The 14446-nt window shown below is 45.3% G+C and overlaps 1 protein-coding gene across 3 annotated transcripts in view; it reads right to left on the reverse strand.

Annotated features, from left to right (window-relative positions):
- Sipa1l1 (signal induced proliferation associated 1 like 1) overlaps positions 1-14446 on the reverse strand; it is a 288319-nt gene that overhangs the window by 17303 nt on the left and 256570 nt on the right. For all 3 annotated transcript variants that reach the window (XM_055593255.1, XM_055593253.1, XM_055593254.1), the window contains 2 exons: positions 14311-14429; positions 10742-11181 (listed from right to left, as the gene is read on the reverse strand). In XM_055593255.1, coding sequence (XP_055449230.1) covers positions 10742-11181; positions 14311-14429 — 559 coding nt within the window. The remainder of the gene's footprint in view (positions 1-10741; positions 11182-14310; positions 14430-14446) is intronic.

Genomic DNA, 14446 nt, shown 5'->3' on the forward strand with positions numbered 1-14446 from the left:
ACCCTGCCCCCACATACATAATTTAAAAAGAAAAAATGAAACTTAAAGAAAGGGGGAATGTAAAACTGTTTCCTAAATGTGGCATATTAAATCAGTAAGAAAATCAACAGCAGGTCTCTGCTGCAGAGAGATGATCAAGGCTTCCAAAGGCGGAGGAGCGCGCTGAGGAGCACCGAGGTAGAATGCACATCAGGGAGGCAGCCCTGGCAGAGGAGCTGCTGCAGGAGGACGGCAGCTTTAGACACGCTTTAGACAGCGAGGTGGGGAGAGAGAAGGGTGGAAAACGCCTGCTAGTTATTTGGAGACAAGTTATTTAGATTCTAGTCTTTTGATTTGCAGATTTAAAAAATTTACTTTTTGCTTTAGGATCTCTTCACACACAATTAGAACACAGCTATGAGGTCTCAAGGCTTAACCTTTGTTGGTGTTTGGTGCAGATCTAACTTACACATCTAACCTTGGATAATCACGAGAGCCAGCTCTCAAATAGCAGTATGTTAAAAAACACGGGCTGTGCCCCTTCTCCACACACGTGATTCGGGAGGTGGGGCAGGGTTGGGGGTCATGAGAACTCACACTGTTAATGTGTCCCCAGAGGCCACCTGGTCCATCACCCCGGCTCTGAAATCTACTGTACCCAAGGTACACTTGAACTGCCACATTTTACCTTCAAATACTTATTTTTTTTTGAATTTTATTTTTTTCTTATCAGTTATATTTTATTAACTCTGTATCCCAGCCGTATCCCGCTCCCTCATTCCCTCTCAGTCCCTCCCTCCCTCCCCCATCTCCACGGTGCCCCTTGCCGAGTCCAGATAGGGGGGACCTCCTCCCCATTCATCTGATCCTGTTTTATCAGGTATCTTCAGGACTGGCTGCAAAGCTCTCCTCTGTGGCCTAACAGGACTGCTCCTCCCTTGGGAGGTGGGGAGGCCAAAGAGCCAGTCATTGAGTTCCTGTTAGAAACAGTCCTTGTTCCCCTCACTATGGGAAACCAATTGGTTACTGAGCTACCACAGGCTACATCTGAGCAGAGGTTCCAGGTTACATTCATACATGGTCCTTGGTTGCATGTCAGTCTCAGAAAAGACCCTGTGCCCAGATATATTTGGTCCTTGTGGAGTTCCTATCCTTTCCTCATCAGACTAACTCCCCTTCTTTCTTATGATTCCCTGTACTCTGCCAAAGGTTTGGTCATGAGTCTTTGCTTTGAAAACACTGCTAGTTAGAGTCTTTCAAATGCGCTCAGTAGACTCCTGTCAATGTTCAATGCGCATCCCATCTGTCTTTCAAAACGAGGATTGATAATCTTACCCCATGTCCGCTCTCTTGATTATCTTTTTTAGGTGTATAGATTTCATTATGTTTATCATATCTTATAGGTCTATATAAGTGAGTATATACCGTGTTTGTCTTTCTCCTTCTGGGATATTTCACTCAGGATGACCCTTTATCTGACAGAGGACTAATATCGAGTATATACAAAGAACTAAAGAAGCTGAAAAGCAGCAAACCAAGTAATCCAATTAAAAAATGGGGAACAGAGTTAAACAGAGAATTCTCAACAGAGGAATATCGAATGGCAGAGAAACACTTAAAGAAATGCTCATCCTCATTAGCCATCAGGGAAATGCAAATCAAAACGACCCTGAGATATCACCTTACACCCATCAGAATGGCCAAAATGAAAAACTCAAGGGACAACACATGCTGGAGAGGTTGTCCCTCCTCCACTGATGGTGGGAATGTAAACTGGTACAGCCACTCTGGAAATCTATCTGGCGCTTTCTAAGACAATTAGGAATAGTGCTTCCTCAAGACCCAGCTATACCACTGCTAGGTATATACCCAAAGTTTGCTCAAGTACACAAAAGGGATATTTGCTCAACCATGTTTATAGCAGCTTTATTTGTAATAGCCAGAACCTGGAAACAACCCAGATGTCCATCAACGGAGGAATGGGTACAGAAATTGTGGTATTTTTATACAGTGGAATACTACTCAGCAATCAAAAAGGAGGAAATCATGAAATTTGCAGGCAAATGGTGGGACCTTCAAATACTTTGATATCACATAATTACTCAAAAATCCTAGAATTTTAAAAGACTAAAATTGAGTCAAAACAGAAATAATTTGCCTGGAGAATAGAAAATAAATCAAACAGTCCATTAATTTACAAGTCATCCACCAAGCTGCAATCAATGCCAAGAGAAAGTTAAAGAGGAGGCCAGGAAATGTTCAAAGGAGATGGCAGCGTGTATGTTATGTAGTTTTGCAGTTTCTGTTGTATGTGAATTTAACTGTTACTTTCCTAACTGCCATCTGGGGAGAGTCTGCACTAGCATACAGGCCGAAGGTGGACTCAGCCTCTACATGCCCACTGTTGCCAAGAACCCAACAGGCTCTTACCAAGACACCTGCCTGCAGTTTCTCCTCCACATCTGGCTGATGCAGGGTAGCGCATTCTTTATTCTGTCTGTACTCTGCCTCCCTGATTGGATGTGAACTATATCGGGGCTGGGATGCTTTTCTTGCCACTACTTTTTCTTGGTCACTACTGCATGTCCTATACCTTCCAATATTTGATGGAAGGAAGATATGGCTAAGTCGCTGGTAAGCTCTATCTCCAGTGTGAGATTATGGGATGCATACAGTGGGCTTTACTTAAACTGTATTAAAAACCCAATGTTGCATAATTTTTATTGTAAGATATAATTAAGTCTAGAGAGGATGCTTCTGTTTACAAGTGTATTCTTACTAGGATAGCTGCTTAACTGACCGCTGAACCTGATCATCCATTTTATCTGTGAATGATGGCTAATACTGGATCCCAGGTGTGAAATGCTAGCTAGCACCTTTCTGTTTACTAAAGGTTCAGACAGACCCATTTAAGAACTGATGACATGGAAACAAAGACACACACAGAAACAAATGAAAATTTCCTGGCCTGTCCTTCTTAGGTGCACACAGCCCCTAGAAGCAGGAGCTTCTTAACCTGGGGCACCTCCAAAACATGTACCCCAGGGTTCGAATCCCAGGGAACCTAAATGGGACAGAACTCTATCAGTATCTGAAGATTTGGCAGAAATCTCTGCCAAAGTGTGCACCCCTTTTGAGAACCAGTGCTTGAATCCAGCTGAGTTGCTCAGACCACTCTAACTTAAATCCCCACTTCATGTCTGCGCAGACCCAGGAGCTGAGATCAATGCAGAGTTGATGGCTCATATCACATTTTCTTGAGTCAAAGAAACCCGTGTTTTGAAACATTTCTAAAAAATTCTATTTCCTAGAACTAAAAGCTGCCACCTGAACGTATAAACTGCACCTTCCAAAGTAGGTCTGTCTCTTCCTTTCCTATGTTAAGTCCAGCCCAGGCTCTGGGTGGAGCTCCTTGAAGCTGACCACTGGCTGGCCTTCAACCCCCTCAAGGTAAAGCCACATGCTTTACCAGGAGACCATGGGAGTTTAATTATACTACAGCTGACTGCAAGCTGACAGCTCTGTGCTTAAAGGGACCCCAACAGCTGGGCTGTTTCATTATCCTGACTTAGTATGCTGTGATTCTGTCTTACCCCAGTGTCCCGAATCTCTTCCTAAGAACATTGTAAGGAAATGAGCCAATAATATGAAACAACAACAACAACAAAGAAGCAGACGCACTGGGGTGACAAGTGCAGAATTGATTACTTCTCTACTGTGTGAAAAGCCAGTTTAACCGCGCACAGCCAAAGCAGATCACTGGGAGTCCAGTCAGGATGTCCTGGACTCCATGACTTCAACTTTCACCTGCATTCTAGGATGCTTTCCTGTTCCCAGAAAATGGAACAGCTCTGGATTCTTTGGACATTCTAGGATATGAGTTTTGAGAAGGACAGGAGGACACACATATATTACTACATGCAACAGGGTGGCCAAAAACCTGGGCCAGGATGCCCTGTCAGACTTCTGAGGGGCTGGCCATCTGCAGAAGAAACACTGCTAAGGTGGGTGCTGCTTGCAAAGAGAGGAACCGGCAGGGTGTGGGAGCACAGATGTCATCAACCAAGTTTCCAGGCACCGTCCCGTGCACTCAGGATGCCCTCTAAATATCTGCATTACCACAGAGACCGTTCTTTCCTGTGCAGCAACAGCTGCTGCCTGCTACAGGGAGGGATGTCTGTAACCATCGACCATTGGAGCACGGCATGAGGGCTTGGGCTTTAGTCCTACCCTGGGAAGGATGGTGTTTTCAGGGAGGGAAAAGCAGCCATTAGTCACCTGTCAAATGGCTCTGAGAAAATCTGGGCAAAGGCTGGATGCTGGCCTATGACCAAAGAGAGGGCAGCTGAAGGGCTTCCTGGGATTGGTTGTGCAAATAACAAGTCTTGGCGTGACAGATAATGAGGGATAATGATGAAGCAGGACTCTCCCCATTGTGTGTAACACTGGCCAGTTCTCCACTGCCAATTCCATGATTCTGGCGGGCTTCAGGAGACACTGGTATTAAGCACCGGGGAACAAACAAGTGAAGCCTGGTGGTTACGCTGGGAGGGAACAGAGTGAGCATGGGAAAGAATGGTGCTCCTCCACAAGAAGCAAGGGTCTGGCAAGCAGAAAGCATGGTCAGCCTGGGGAATGGGTGGTCAGCTGGGGGTTGAAGAGGCTTCACACATCACTGTGGGCCACAAATGAGTTAATCTGCAATACCCAACTATGTAACAAAGGAGCCAACAAGATACCTGTGAACATAATCATCTTTTTCTTCTTTTCTTTTTTTCTCCAGACAGAGTTTCTCCATGTAGCCCTGGCTGTCCTGTAATTCTCTCTGTAGATCAGGTTGGCCACAAACTCAGAGAAATCTACCTGCCTCTGACTCCTGAGCGCTGAAATTAAAGGTGTGCGCCACCTCTGCCAGGTGAACATAACCATTTTAGTGGGTATAGAAGAGACAGCGTCATGCTCAAGTTTGGTAGCTTAAACATAAGAAAGAGAGAGAAGTGGAGAGGGAGGAAGGAAGAAGCCTGGGGAAAGAAGGTATGATTAGATTTGAAGGAAGAAAAAAAACCTGTCCTGGGAGGGTGAGAGGTATGCCTATAAATGGAGAGTGAACACCCGCTCACAGTAGGGATGAAGCTGAAGAAAAGAAACACTGTCTCGCCTTGGGTACATTTCCAGGATAATGCACTTGGTAACACTTCATTCTCAACAGAGCCAGTATCATGAGACGACAGATAAGGAAAGGGCCCGGAGAGACTTGCCCTAGGCCACAGCTGGGCAGTGGCAGAAGAGACATGGCAATGATGTCATGCTCAAATCCATGTTCCTGAGTCTCTTGCTTGACTTGCCTGTGGTAAAGAGTGTAATACATTTTTTTTCCTTTTCTTTCATATAGTCACTGACTTATACCCAATAGCTAGGTTAAGGCAAAAAGAATGAAACAGATCTTCTCTTAACCCTAGAAGAAAAAACAAATAAACAAACAAGAAAAACAACCCAACAACAAACAACCACCTTCACAGTTAGAAAGGACTTGGCAGAGCTAGACCACTTGGCTGTTGTTGGAGGGATGCCACAAGATGCTGATGGGAGAAGACTGTTCCAGGCTGAACTCTGGCAGGGAAGCCATGGAACATCTTCCACAGATGTTTTTTTCCCTCCTTAATGAAGCACATGCTTACTCTAAGAGGATGCTTAAAAATGGCAAACAATGGACTCCACACTTGCTGCATTGCTTTGGGCCTCTACTTCATGCAGTTGGAAGGCCTGGGCTTCGCCGAGTAAAGGCTACTTTGAGGAGCAGGACTGTGGGGCAGCTCTGTGTCAGACCCGCAAGCCTTGACAGAGGCTCATTCCTGAATGTGTACTTCAAATTCAGCTATGGGGGTTCTGTTCTCCACTACTGCCAGTTACTAGAAGTCTAGATAAAATAGTAATCACTCCTGTAGGCTGGAGGTGATTCAACAAGATACTTCATCTAGATTGGCTGAAGCTTGAAAAGCTTTAAAGCAATGCATCCCTAAAGCTGACTGTGGGCGGAGTTCTACATAAAAGGAAACCGATGGAGCTCAAACAGATGCCCACAGCTTTCAACCCAAATTCCAGGTTTGGAATTCCAGAGGCTGTACTTTCAAACTCTTAATTAGTCTATAATACTTAGAAAAACAGTGTTCTCAACTTACGGGGAGAAAAATGAAGACTATCAGGCCTGGTGTACAGGCCTGTGATCCTAGCTACTTGGGAGGCTGTGGCAGGAGGATAAGAAGTTCAAGGCCAGCCTGCACATCTTAGTAAGACCCTGCTCAAAATGAAAGAGTAAAGAGGAGGAGATGCAGCGCAGTGGTGCAGCAAGGGCCTGGGTTCATTTCCCCGTATTTGGGAATGGGGGTGGGAGTAGGGGTGAGGCAAAGAACACAGGCAATTAACTGCTAACTGACAATATTCCAGCCGGAAAATATTTAGGGGAAATTAAAAAAAAGCTGCATATAAAAACAGTGAAAACATTTCTAAACAAAGCAGAAAGCATTCTCTCTTTTATCTAAAAGAGGCTCAGAATCTGGAGGACAAAGTTTAAACACAGCAGGCACAGCAGGCCTTTCTTAGAAGCCCAAGCTATTCCTTAACTCTCAGTGTAAGCCCCTTCTCCACTCCCAGGAAACAGCTTCCCTGGTATGAACACGTCATTAGCTTAAGAAGTCAACTAGAAAAGGCAGGTTCACAAAAATGAGCTGTATTACAGGCAGACAGTTTCTTGGTCTTGAACCTGCCCCTCTGGTGAATATCAGAATGACCAAATTCTTCCTTGTAACATTGTAAAGACTTTTTTCAAGACTTTTATAGAGAAATAGCTTTCAAACACTCACACTACACACACAGAACCTCAAGTACTAACACACTTCAGTACTAAAATCTAGCCACAAAAAGCAGATGCGTCCGCAGGAAGCTTGGAAACGGAGCGCAGTTCTCTGAAGAGTTGAGAACTTTGAGTTATCTTAGTAGTGGAGACCCTGAGTCATCAGGCGGTCGGTGGGGCTGACAATGAGAGCACAGGAGCTTAAGGTGCGTGTGCTAGGTGGCAAGTCCTCTACAGGGCGGCAGTACAGATGTATGTATGATTGCCTACGTGAGTCCCAGTGGGCAGAGGCTCTCAGGGCTCCTCTGGGAAGCAAATGGGAGTTTCGAGGCAAGCAGAATGAGAAGGCCAAAACATGACAGGTTGATGTGCTCGGAGTTCAGTGCGACACATGCTTCTGTAAAGGCTGATGTGGTAAAGGCAGTGGCTCTCACCCTTCCTAATGCCGTGGCCCTCTAACATAGCTCCTCCTGTTGTGGTGTCCCCAATCATAAAATTATTTTCATTGCTACATCATAACTGTAATTTTGCTACTGTTATGAATCGTAATGTAAATATTTTTAGAGATAGAGGTTTGCCAAAGCAGTCTGTGACCCACAGGTTGAGAACCACTAGCTAAAGGCTTGTCCCTAAACTCTGGCTAAGGGGTGTCTAGCTCAAAAGGGCTTGGGAGCTGGTAAAGTAGTGCCCACTGGCGGACTCACAGACAGTGGCATTGTTGGGGTTTCTGAGGGCATGCTCTCGCTGTCCCTCTGAGTCTCTCTTTCTCTGTTCTAGGCCACCACGAGGTAGAGCAAGCCGTGGCAATCACTCCCGCTGCCGCCACATTGTGTCTTGCCTTACCCTAGACCCCAGCAATGGATCCAGCATAACTCAGGCTGAAACCAAGAACCAAGACCAGTCTTCCCTCCAGTGAGCTGCTTGTGCCTGGCATTTTGTCAGTGACAAAAGTCTGCTAACAAGGGGAGTAGAGGCTGGCAGATCTCTTTGAGTTTGAGGCTAGCCTGGTCTAGAGAGCAAGTGGCAGGACAGTCAGGGCTGTACAAAGAAATCTTGTCTCAATCCCCTCTCCTCCGTCAAGCGTATTAACATTTTTACATGAATATATTAAAGTCACTGTTACCTTCACCTCTCTTATGTTCACCATATATCTTTTTTTTGAGTGATTCATTTTAAGATATAAAGGTGAAAGAGCAATTATAAAAAAATACAAATTAAAACCTAGGTTGCATATTGTTTAGCCCCCACTGCAAGTTATCCATAGGAATGGCGTCTCTTAATGACACTCAAGTATAGCATCCCAATATAATTACCAACCTGCATTAATGCAGTTCTCACGGAGTGCCACAACAACAACAAAACAACAACAACAAAAACAACAATCAAGACCCAAAAAAACCCCAAACCTGCCCAGTCATCAACAGGGAGTCCAGGGAACTGAAAGGAAGGCCTAGATTAGCCAGAAATATGCAGGGGAACTTAATCACTGTAATTTAAATTTTGTCACGGAGTCCCAGGTACAAGCTCTTTAATGCACTGTCAAGAGATCGCCACACTAATTGCTGCTCCTGTCTTCTGGGGACACACACACACACTCTAATTTGCTGTGAGTTCAGCTTCCCAGGCAATGCACATTTGGTGGCTTAGTCCTTCTTCCTCCAGAAAGGGGAGGCTGCCACAGCTCTGATTATCCAGCTCACTCTGCCAAGACCAACAGGCCCAAGTTACAAAGCACGCCTGTTTACCAGAGTCTAGAAACTGGTGTGACTCAAGCCTCCGGTGGGTGGGAAGCCCTGTTGCCCTCCTGAAAGACCACATTCTTCTCTACCATGCTTGACTTCAACAGCACGGTATTTCTAAGCAATGACTTCAATGATTCCACATGACCCATCTGGAGCAGAAAATCTAGATAATCCTTCCGAGGCCTTGGCAGCTCGGTTAGCACATCTGGACGACGAAAACCCAGGTGCTCTTCCAGTGAGGGGGTGTGCACATGGAGGGGGAGTGCCTGCCTCCAGTGGGGGTGCAGAGGCCGATCCCTGGACTTGTCAGCAGCACAGCCTCAGGTTTTTGTGATTTGGCACCAGGGTCCAGCTCTTTCCAACCTGCTCTGTGGTCACACCATCATGTTAGGAGGGACAATCCCTCCCTAATTCACTTTCTGCTGCCTCAGGTTAGGCTCGGGATCTTCGTCAGGTGGACTACTGTCATCAGGAAAAGTTTCCCTTTCTAAAATGAGCAACTGAAAGAAACAGGGATCTAGGTTTCTAGAAACTGCTCTGTTCTGACAGGTGCCGAGGGAGGGCGCAGTCTTGCTGAAGTGATGGATGGCCATGCCAGAGGCAGCCAGCAGGTTTGTACTATTAACTGCATTTGGGGCCCGTTTTTCTGTTCTACTTTCTAAACACATCTCTTACCCAACCAAATGAACCAAATTCTGTAGCTCTTGAATTATAAGACAATGGGATTCTGGGTATTCAAGATTCTGAGGCCACTTTCTCAAGGTCATTGCTGCTTGAGGGCCATAGAGTTTCCAGACCAGAATCATTTAAAAAAAACTTCTGGTAACCTCTGAAGTTACACCCATAAAGTCTCACCAACATGATCACACACATGTGAGCTGAACAAGGTGACACAACAAACACGCCAAACTGCATGGGGCAAAGCCCATGAGGCCTCAGTCCAACACAAAGAACTACAGGCAATTCAGGAAAGCTGGGGGCAGAAAAGATGGCTATCCCAGAGAAGGGTGCACCAGCTGGCTGTCCAGTGGCAAAAGTGAGAGGTTACATTTAGGAATATATATGTGTATATATATATGCATGAAATTACAATTAATGAAAAAAGAGGCCATGAATTTAACAGAGGGGGGAATATATGAAGAGGGTTTGGAGGGAGAAGAGGAAGGGAAGAAATGTAACTAAAAATATAAACAACAACAAGCTGGGATGTGGGGATGGCAAACACAAGTACAGTTCATGGAATGCATCCACTCACACAGCCTTGACCTTGAAAAGAAACTTAAAACCTCCCCACTAGGACCAGAGATACAGTAAGAAAGTTGGCTCCTAAACTGACTAGGGTACGCACAAGAAAAGTAGATGTCTTTTCTCACTAGGACGATCTGGGGTTTACTGGAAGATTACATACATGACTTCTCATTTGGAAAATTCAAAACCTAAACTCTTCTTCTCTGCCACTTTTCTGTGGGGCAGCCAGGTTAGACAGCCACACACTGACCAGAAACTGGCAACACTCAAAGGTACAAGGAGAAATGACTAGAGATGCAAAGATGCTTAGCAGAAATGGAATGCTTCCTCCCCAAGACAGGAAGTCCTATGCATTTATTTTGGTTAGCGAAGGGGTGAGCAAAGACACTGGAGAAAGCGTGCTCTCTGATGTGGGAGCAGCATGCCACATTTCAGCTATGCTTTCTTGATAAGTATCTTCATCACCAGTGTGTCACTGTCAGGCACCCCCTGGCAACATGGGGTAAACGATGGGCTAGGGTATGGAGCTGGGAAATAGTGAGCTGGGCACCTAAGGGAAAGCTGCCAATCTTGGGAGAGGCCACTTTGTTTAAAAAGTATCTTCAAAAGTCTGTAGCACTCTATATTCATTATATATCAATGCTGAAAATTAAAATTAAAAACCTCTAATTCTGGAATGCAGTTAGGGAAATTAAAAAACAACCCAACTTTACAGTGAATAAATCTGCAAAATTTTCTCCAAATTTGAAATAATGCATTAAGACTGCCGAACTATTCTGCTGAGAAATAAGCAGCATAATATCAAAATCCAGTGCTATAAATAAATATTCACAAAGTCCAGTGCCCCTGAGAACATCACTGCACACTAAAGCGGGGGAGGTGGGGAGCCCTGAGGGCGGGCAGGGGCTGGGAGGGCGCTTACCTGGTGTGTGACGCAGCATCATTTATGCTGAAGGTGCTGTTCTCCCTGGTCAGCGGGCTTGAGCCGCCCTGGCTCTTGCTGTGGATGTCCAGGCTCAGGGAAGACTCTGCTTTCCTGTCCATGCCATGGCCCTCAGTCTCTAAGGTCCGATCTGCCAAGGACAGCACTTCACTGGAGCTGTGCCACAGGGGGGCCACCTTCTCTTTGCCTGGCCCCGAACGAGGTGACGAGGTGGCGCCCAGGGAGGCCGTGCTGCCGTGGCTGAGGCCATACGAGGTGGTGTCGATGCCGCTGTCAGCAGAGGTGCCCTGCAGGTAGTTATAGCTGTTGAGCTCGGATTCCGTGCGGTCCCCGTCATACCACTTCTCGTCACTGTGGGCACTCGATGCGTTGCTGGAGAGGGTGTTGCTGCTGGAGTGGCTGGAGTAGTGGCTGTCAGACTACAACAGAAACAAGAGTTACGCACAGGCAGGGGGTCATGCACTGAACACCAAGAAAGAATCACAGGAATGGCACTCTGGTATGTGTCTAACTGCAAAGCTCGAGTTAGTCAAAATAAGGGAAGAGTGCCTGGAAGTATCACGAGGACCAGCAGACTCATCTATGCTGTCCCTCTCAGGACAGTACATGCCCTCCAAGAATCCACTTTCCGTTATTTCCCTTAGATCAACACGACAACACAATGACACGGAGCCCACTCTAGCCAGGAAAAACAGGCTGTCGTTGATACCTTTATATTTTAACACAGAAAAGAAATGACATTTCCAATGGGCTGATAAAGAAAAAGCATGCTTTACTCTAAAAGCCATGCTCAGTAGCTAGCAGGCAGAATCTGAGATGAATTAAGTTTGAACTCTTGTGATTTCTCAATTAGCATCTGCTTAGGAGACAGCTTTCCAACCAATGCTGAAAGTATCTAGAGAAGGCAAGATAATTCAATGGGGATTATTTTTGGGTTGGGAGGAACTGGTCTCATCAATAAAGGGTGTTAAGAATATTGGATATTCACACGACCAAAAAAAAAAAAAAAGTTGAATCCTTACTATATGGAAAGAAATTCTAGAAGACCTAAATGTTATAGTATTAAAACATGAGACAAAGACAAAGTCTCTGTGACACATGGTTTCTCAGATATGATACCACAAGGGCAAGAAATAGAAGGAAAAACAAAACAAAAATATGTAAATTGTGTTTTATCAAAACTAAAAGCTTTTGTGTTTCAAGTAACGCAATTAAGAATGGTGTGATGTGTGAACAGGAACCTTTCTAAAGAAGACACTTAAATATCAACAGTCACACCGAAAGGTGCTCAGTGTTGCTGGCCATGGGGATGTAGATCAAAGCGCAGCGAGGGCTTTACACAGACAAAAACACCTTCAAACAAAACAGCAGACAAAAGGGGCATATTATCAGGAATGAAAACTGGGGTGGTAGCTGCAATTCCATTTTCGTACAGATTGAAGAGAGACAGAAATATCTATTCACAAAAATATGCATGTTCATAACAGTGTTAATCGTAACAGACAAAAGTAGACCCAAGACAAGTCACTACTAACTCATGAACAGATTTAAAATAGGCCACACAAACATGAACAGCTCTTCATCCACCAACGGAACACTATTCAGTCACCAAGGAATGAACTGCAGGCGCAGCTACAACACTGCCTAAGAATTTTATAACCGGGGTTAAGTAAAAGTTAGACCTAGAAGGATACATATCACATGATTACCATTTCTGTGCAATGGCAAGAGCAGGTATACCCGTAAACACTCAGGGTAGATTAGTGGTTCCCTGGGCTTGGGAGGGATATGAAATTGGAGGTGATGACTAAAGGGTACAGGCTGCCTGGGTAATGGAATGTTCTGAGATTAGATCATGGTGCTGACTATACGACTCTTCAAGTATGTGTATTATTATAAATTACATTTATTTACTTTGGTGTATGAGCATTGCACATGCCACAGTGAGGGTGTGGAGGTTGGAAGCAGTCTGCTGGTGTTGGTTTTCTCCCTCCATCACGTGGGTTCCAGGGATTGAACTCAGGTCATCTGGCTTGGCGGCAAGCGCCTTTACCTGCTGAGTCATCCTGAGCCCCTCTGAAGACATACATTTAAGTGGGCAAATCTGATGGCATGTGACAACTCAAAGAAGATGTGTACAGCGGCTTAGATGCTTAGTAAGAACATTTCCGAGATTCCACCAAAGAAACAAGCTTTCAAAAAGTATCTGAAGAGAATTCTGGTGTACAGATGGTTCTGCAAGTTGAACCCAGGACCTTGCATATATTGAGCAAATGTTCGGCAAGGAGATAGATCCTCAGCCTGTGAGGTGATATTTAAATAAGAGAGAGAGACAGGAAGCCTAGCCATTTACTGGAGACAAGAGAATGAGCAGAAAGAACAGGCACCTGTGCTGGAGAAGAAGAGAGGAGCCCTTTACTGGCCAACAGCGGGGCAGGAGGGTGCCTGTTCTACCTCGAAGTGAAACCCATACCTTACACAGGCACCAACCGCAGCACTTCATTCATGGAACTCTACCTTTTCTTGGTAACATTCCTGTTTTATTTGTCTTTATTTCTTTTAGATGGCACCTCAGTATGCTGCCTGAGTTGCATACTCCTACCTCTCTGCCTTCTGAGTGCTGGGGTGACAGGTGTGTAGCCATCATGCCTGGGCATTATAGCACAACTTCTCCAGCTTTGCCCCTGAGCTGCCATCTTGGGGCCCTAGCCTCTGAGTCTTAAGGTGCCTGTCCTGAGTGAGAATGAGCTGAAATGTAATCAGAAATTTTCTAGTAGCCAGAAAGTAAGAAAAAATAGGCAAAATTAATTTAAGTAACACAGCTGATCTGACCAATGTGTCCCAAATGCTATTTTATTATGTAGTTGGTATCACATTGATGGTGAGAAAGGGAGAATTCAGATTGGTTCAGATCAATCGTATACAAACAGAGTTGTGAAGTACAAGGATCCTAGCACATCTACAGCACAAAGTCTAGGACACAGACTCGCTTGCTTTTTAGCTTCAACATTCATTTCTTTAGAAGAAAACTTGTACAACATGAGCATCCCGAAAGTCAGCAAACATGAAATGGAGAATTCCCCACCCTAACAAATACACTTTCCATAAGGAGACAGAAGGAGGGGGCAAGGAGTGAATGATAACTTGCAAAATGCTGCGGGTACCCACAGATGATGAGAAACCATGTTATTAGAACAGAAGGACAACATGCTGCCATGGCAGACAGGAGCAGCAGAAGAGCTGTGGTCAGCTGCTGCGTGCCCCAACTGGTGCTCTGACCTAGCCTCACCCATGCTCCCAGCTATGTGGACGGTGGACCCTTCGTCACACAGCTCTCCTCCTAAAGACCTGTGAGGATGCAGGTCTATTCCTCAGGACAAGGTTTACATCAAAGCAACTCAGAATCTGGGCTGAGCAAACCCCAAGTCTAATGTACCTCATCTTCTGCCACAGAGTGGGGGTGGAGCAGCGGGCCCCATTTTCACCTCACAGGAATTGCAGCATACTGCTGGAAGCCAGTTACCTCGTTAAGCTCATGGTGAACTTACATGGCCTTGTTTGTTCGGAGACAAGTGAACCACTGGATCCTGCCGCATTAATCTCCCGCTGGGGCTCTCTCTGAAAGCTGGCAGTACCTTTGATACTGCTGGGAGATGGCATGTAGGCTCTGCAACACAGCACAGG

This window comes from Psammomys obesus, unplaced genomic scaffold (assembly GCF_907164565.1).
Source record: "Psammomys obesus unplaced genomic scaffold, mPsaObe1.curated_primary_1811, whole genome shotgun sequence".
Taxonomy (NCBI): domain Eukaryota; kingdom Metazoa; phylum Chordata; class Mammalia; order Rodentia; family Muridae; genus Psammomys; species Psammomys obesus.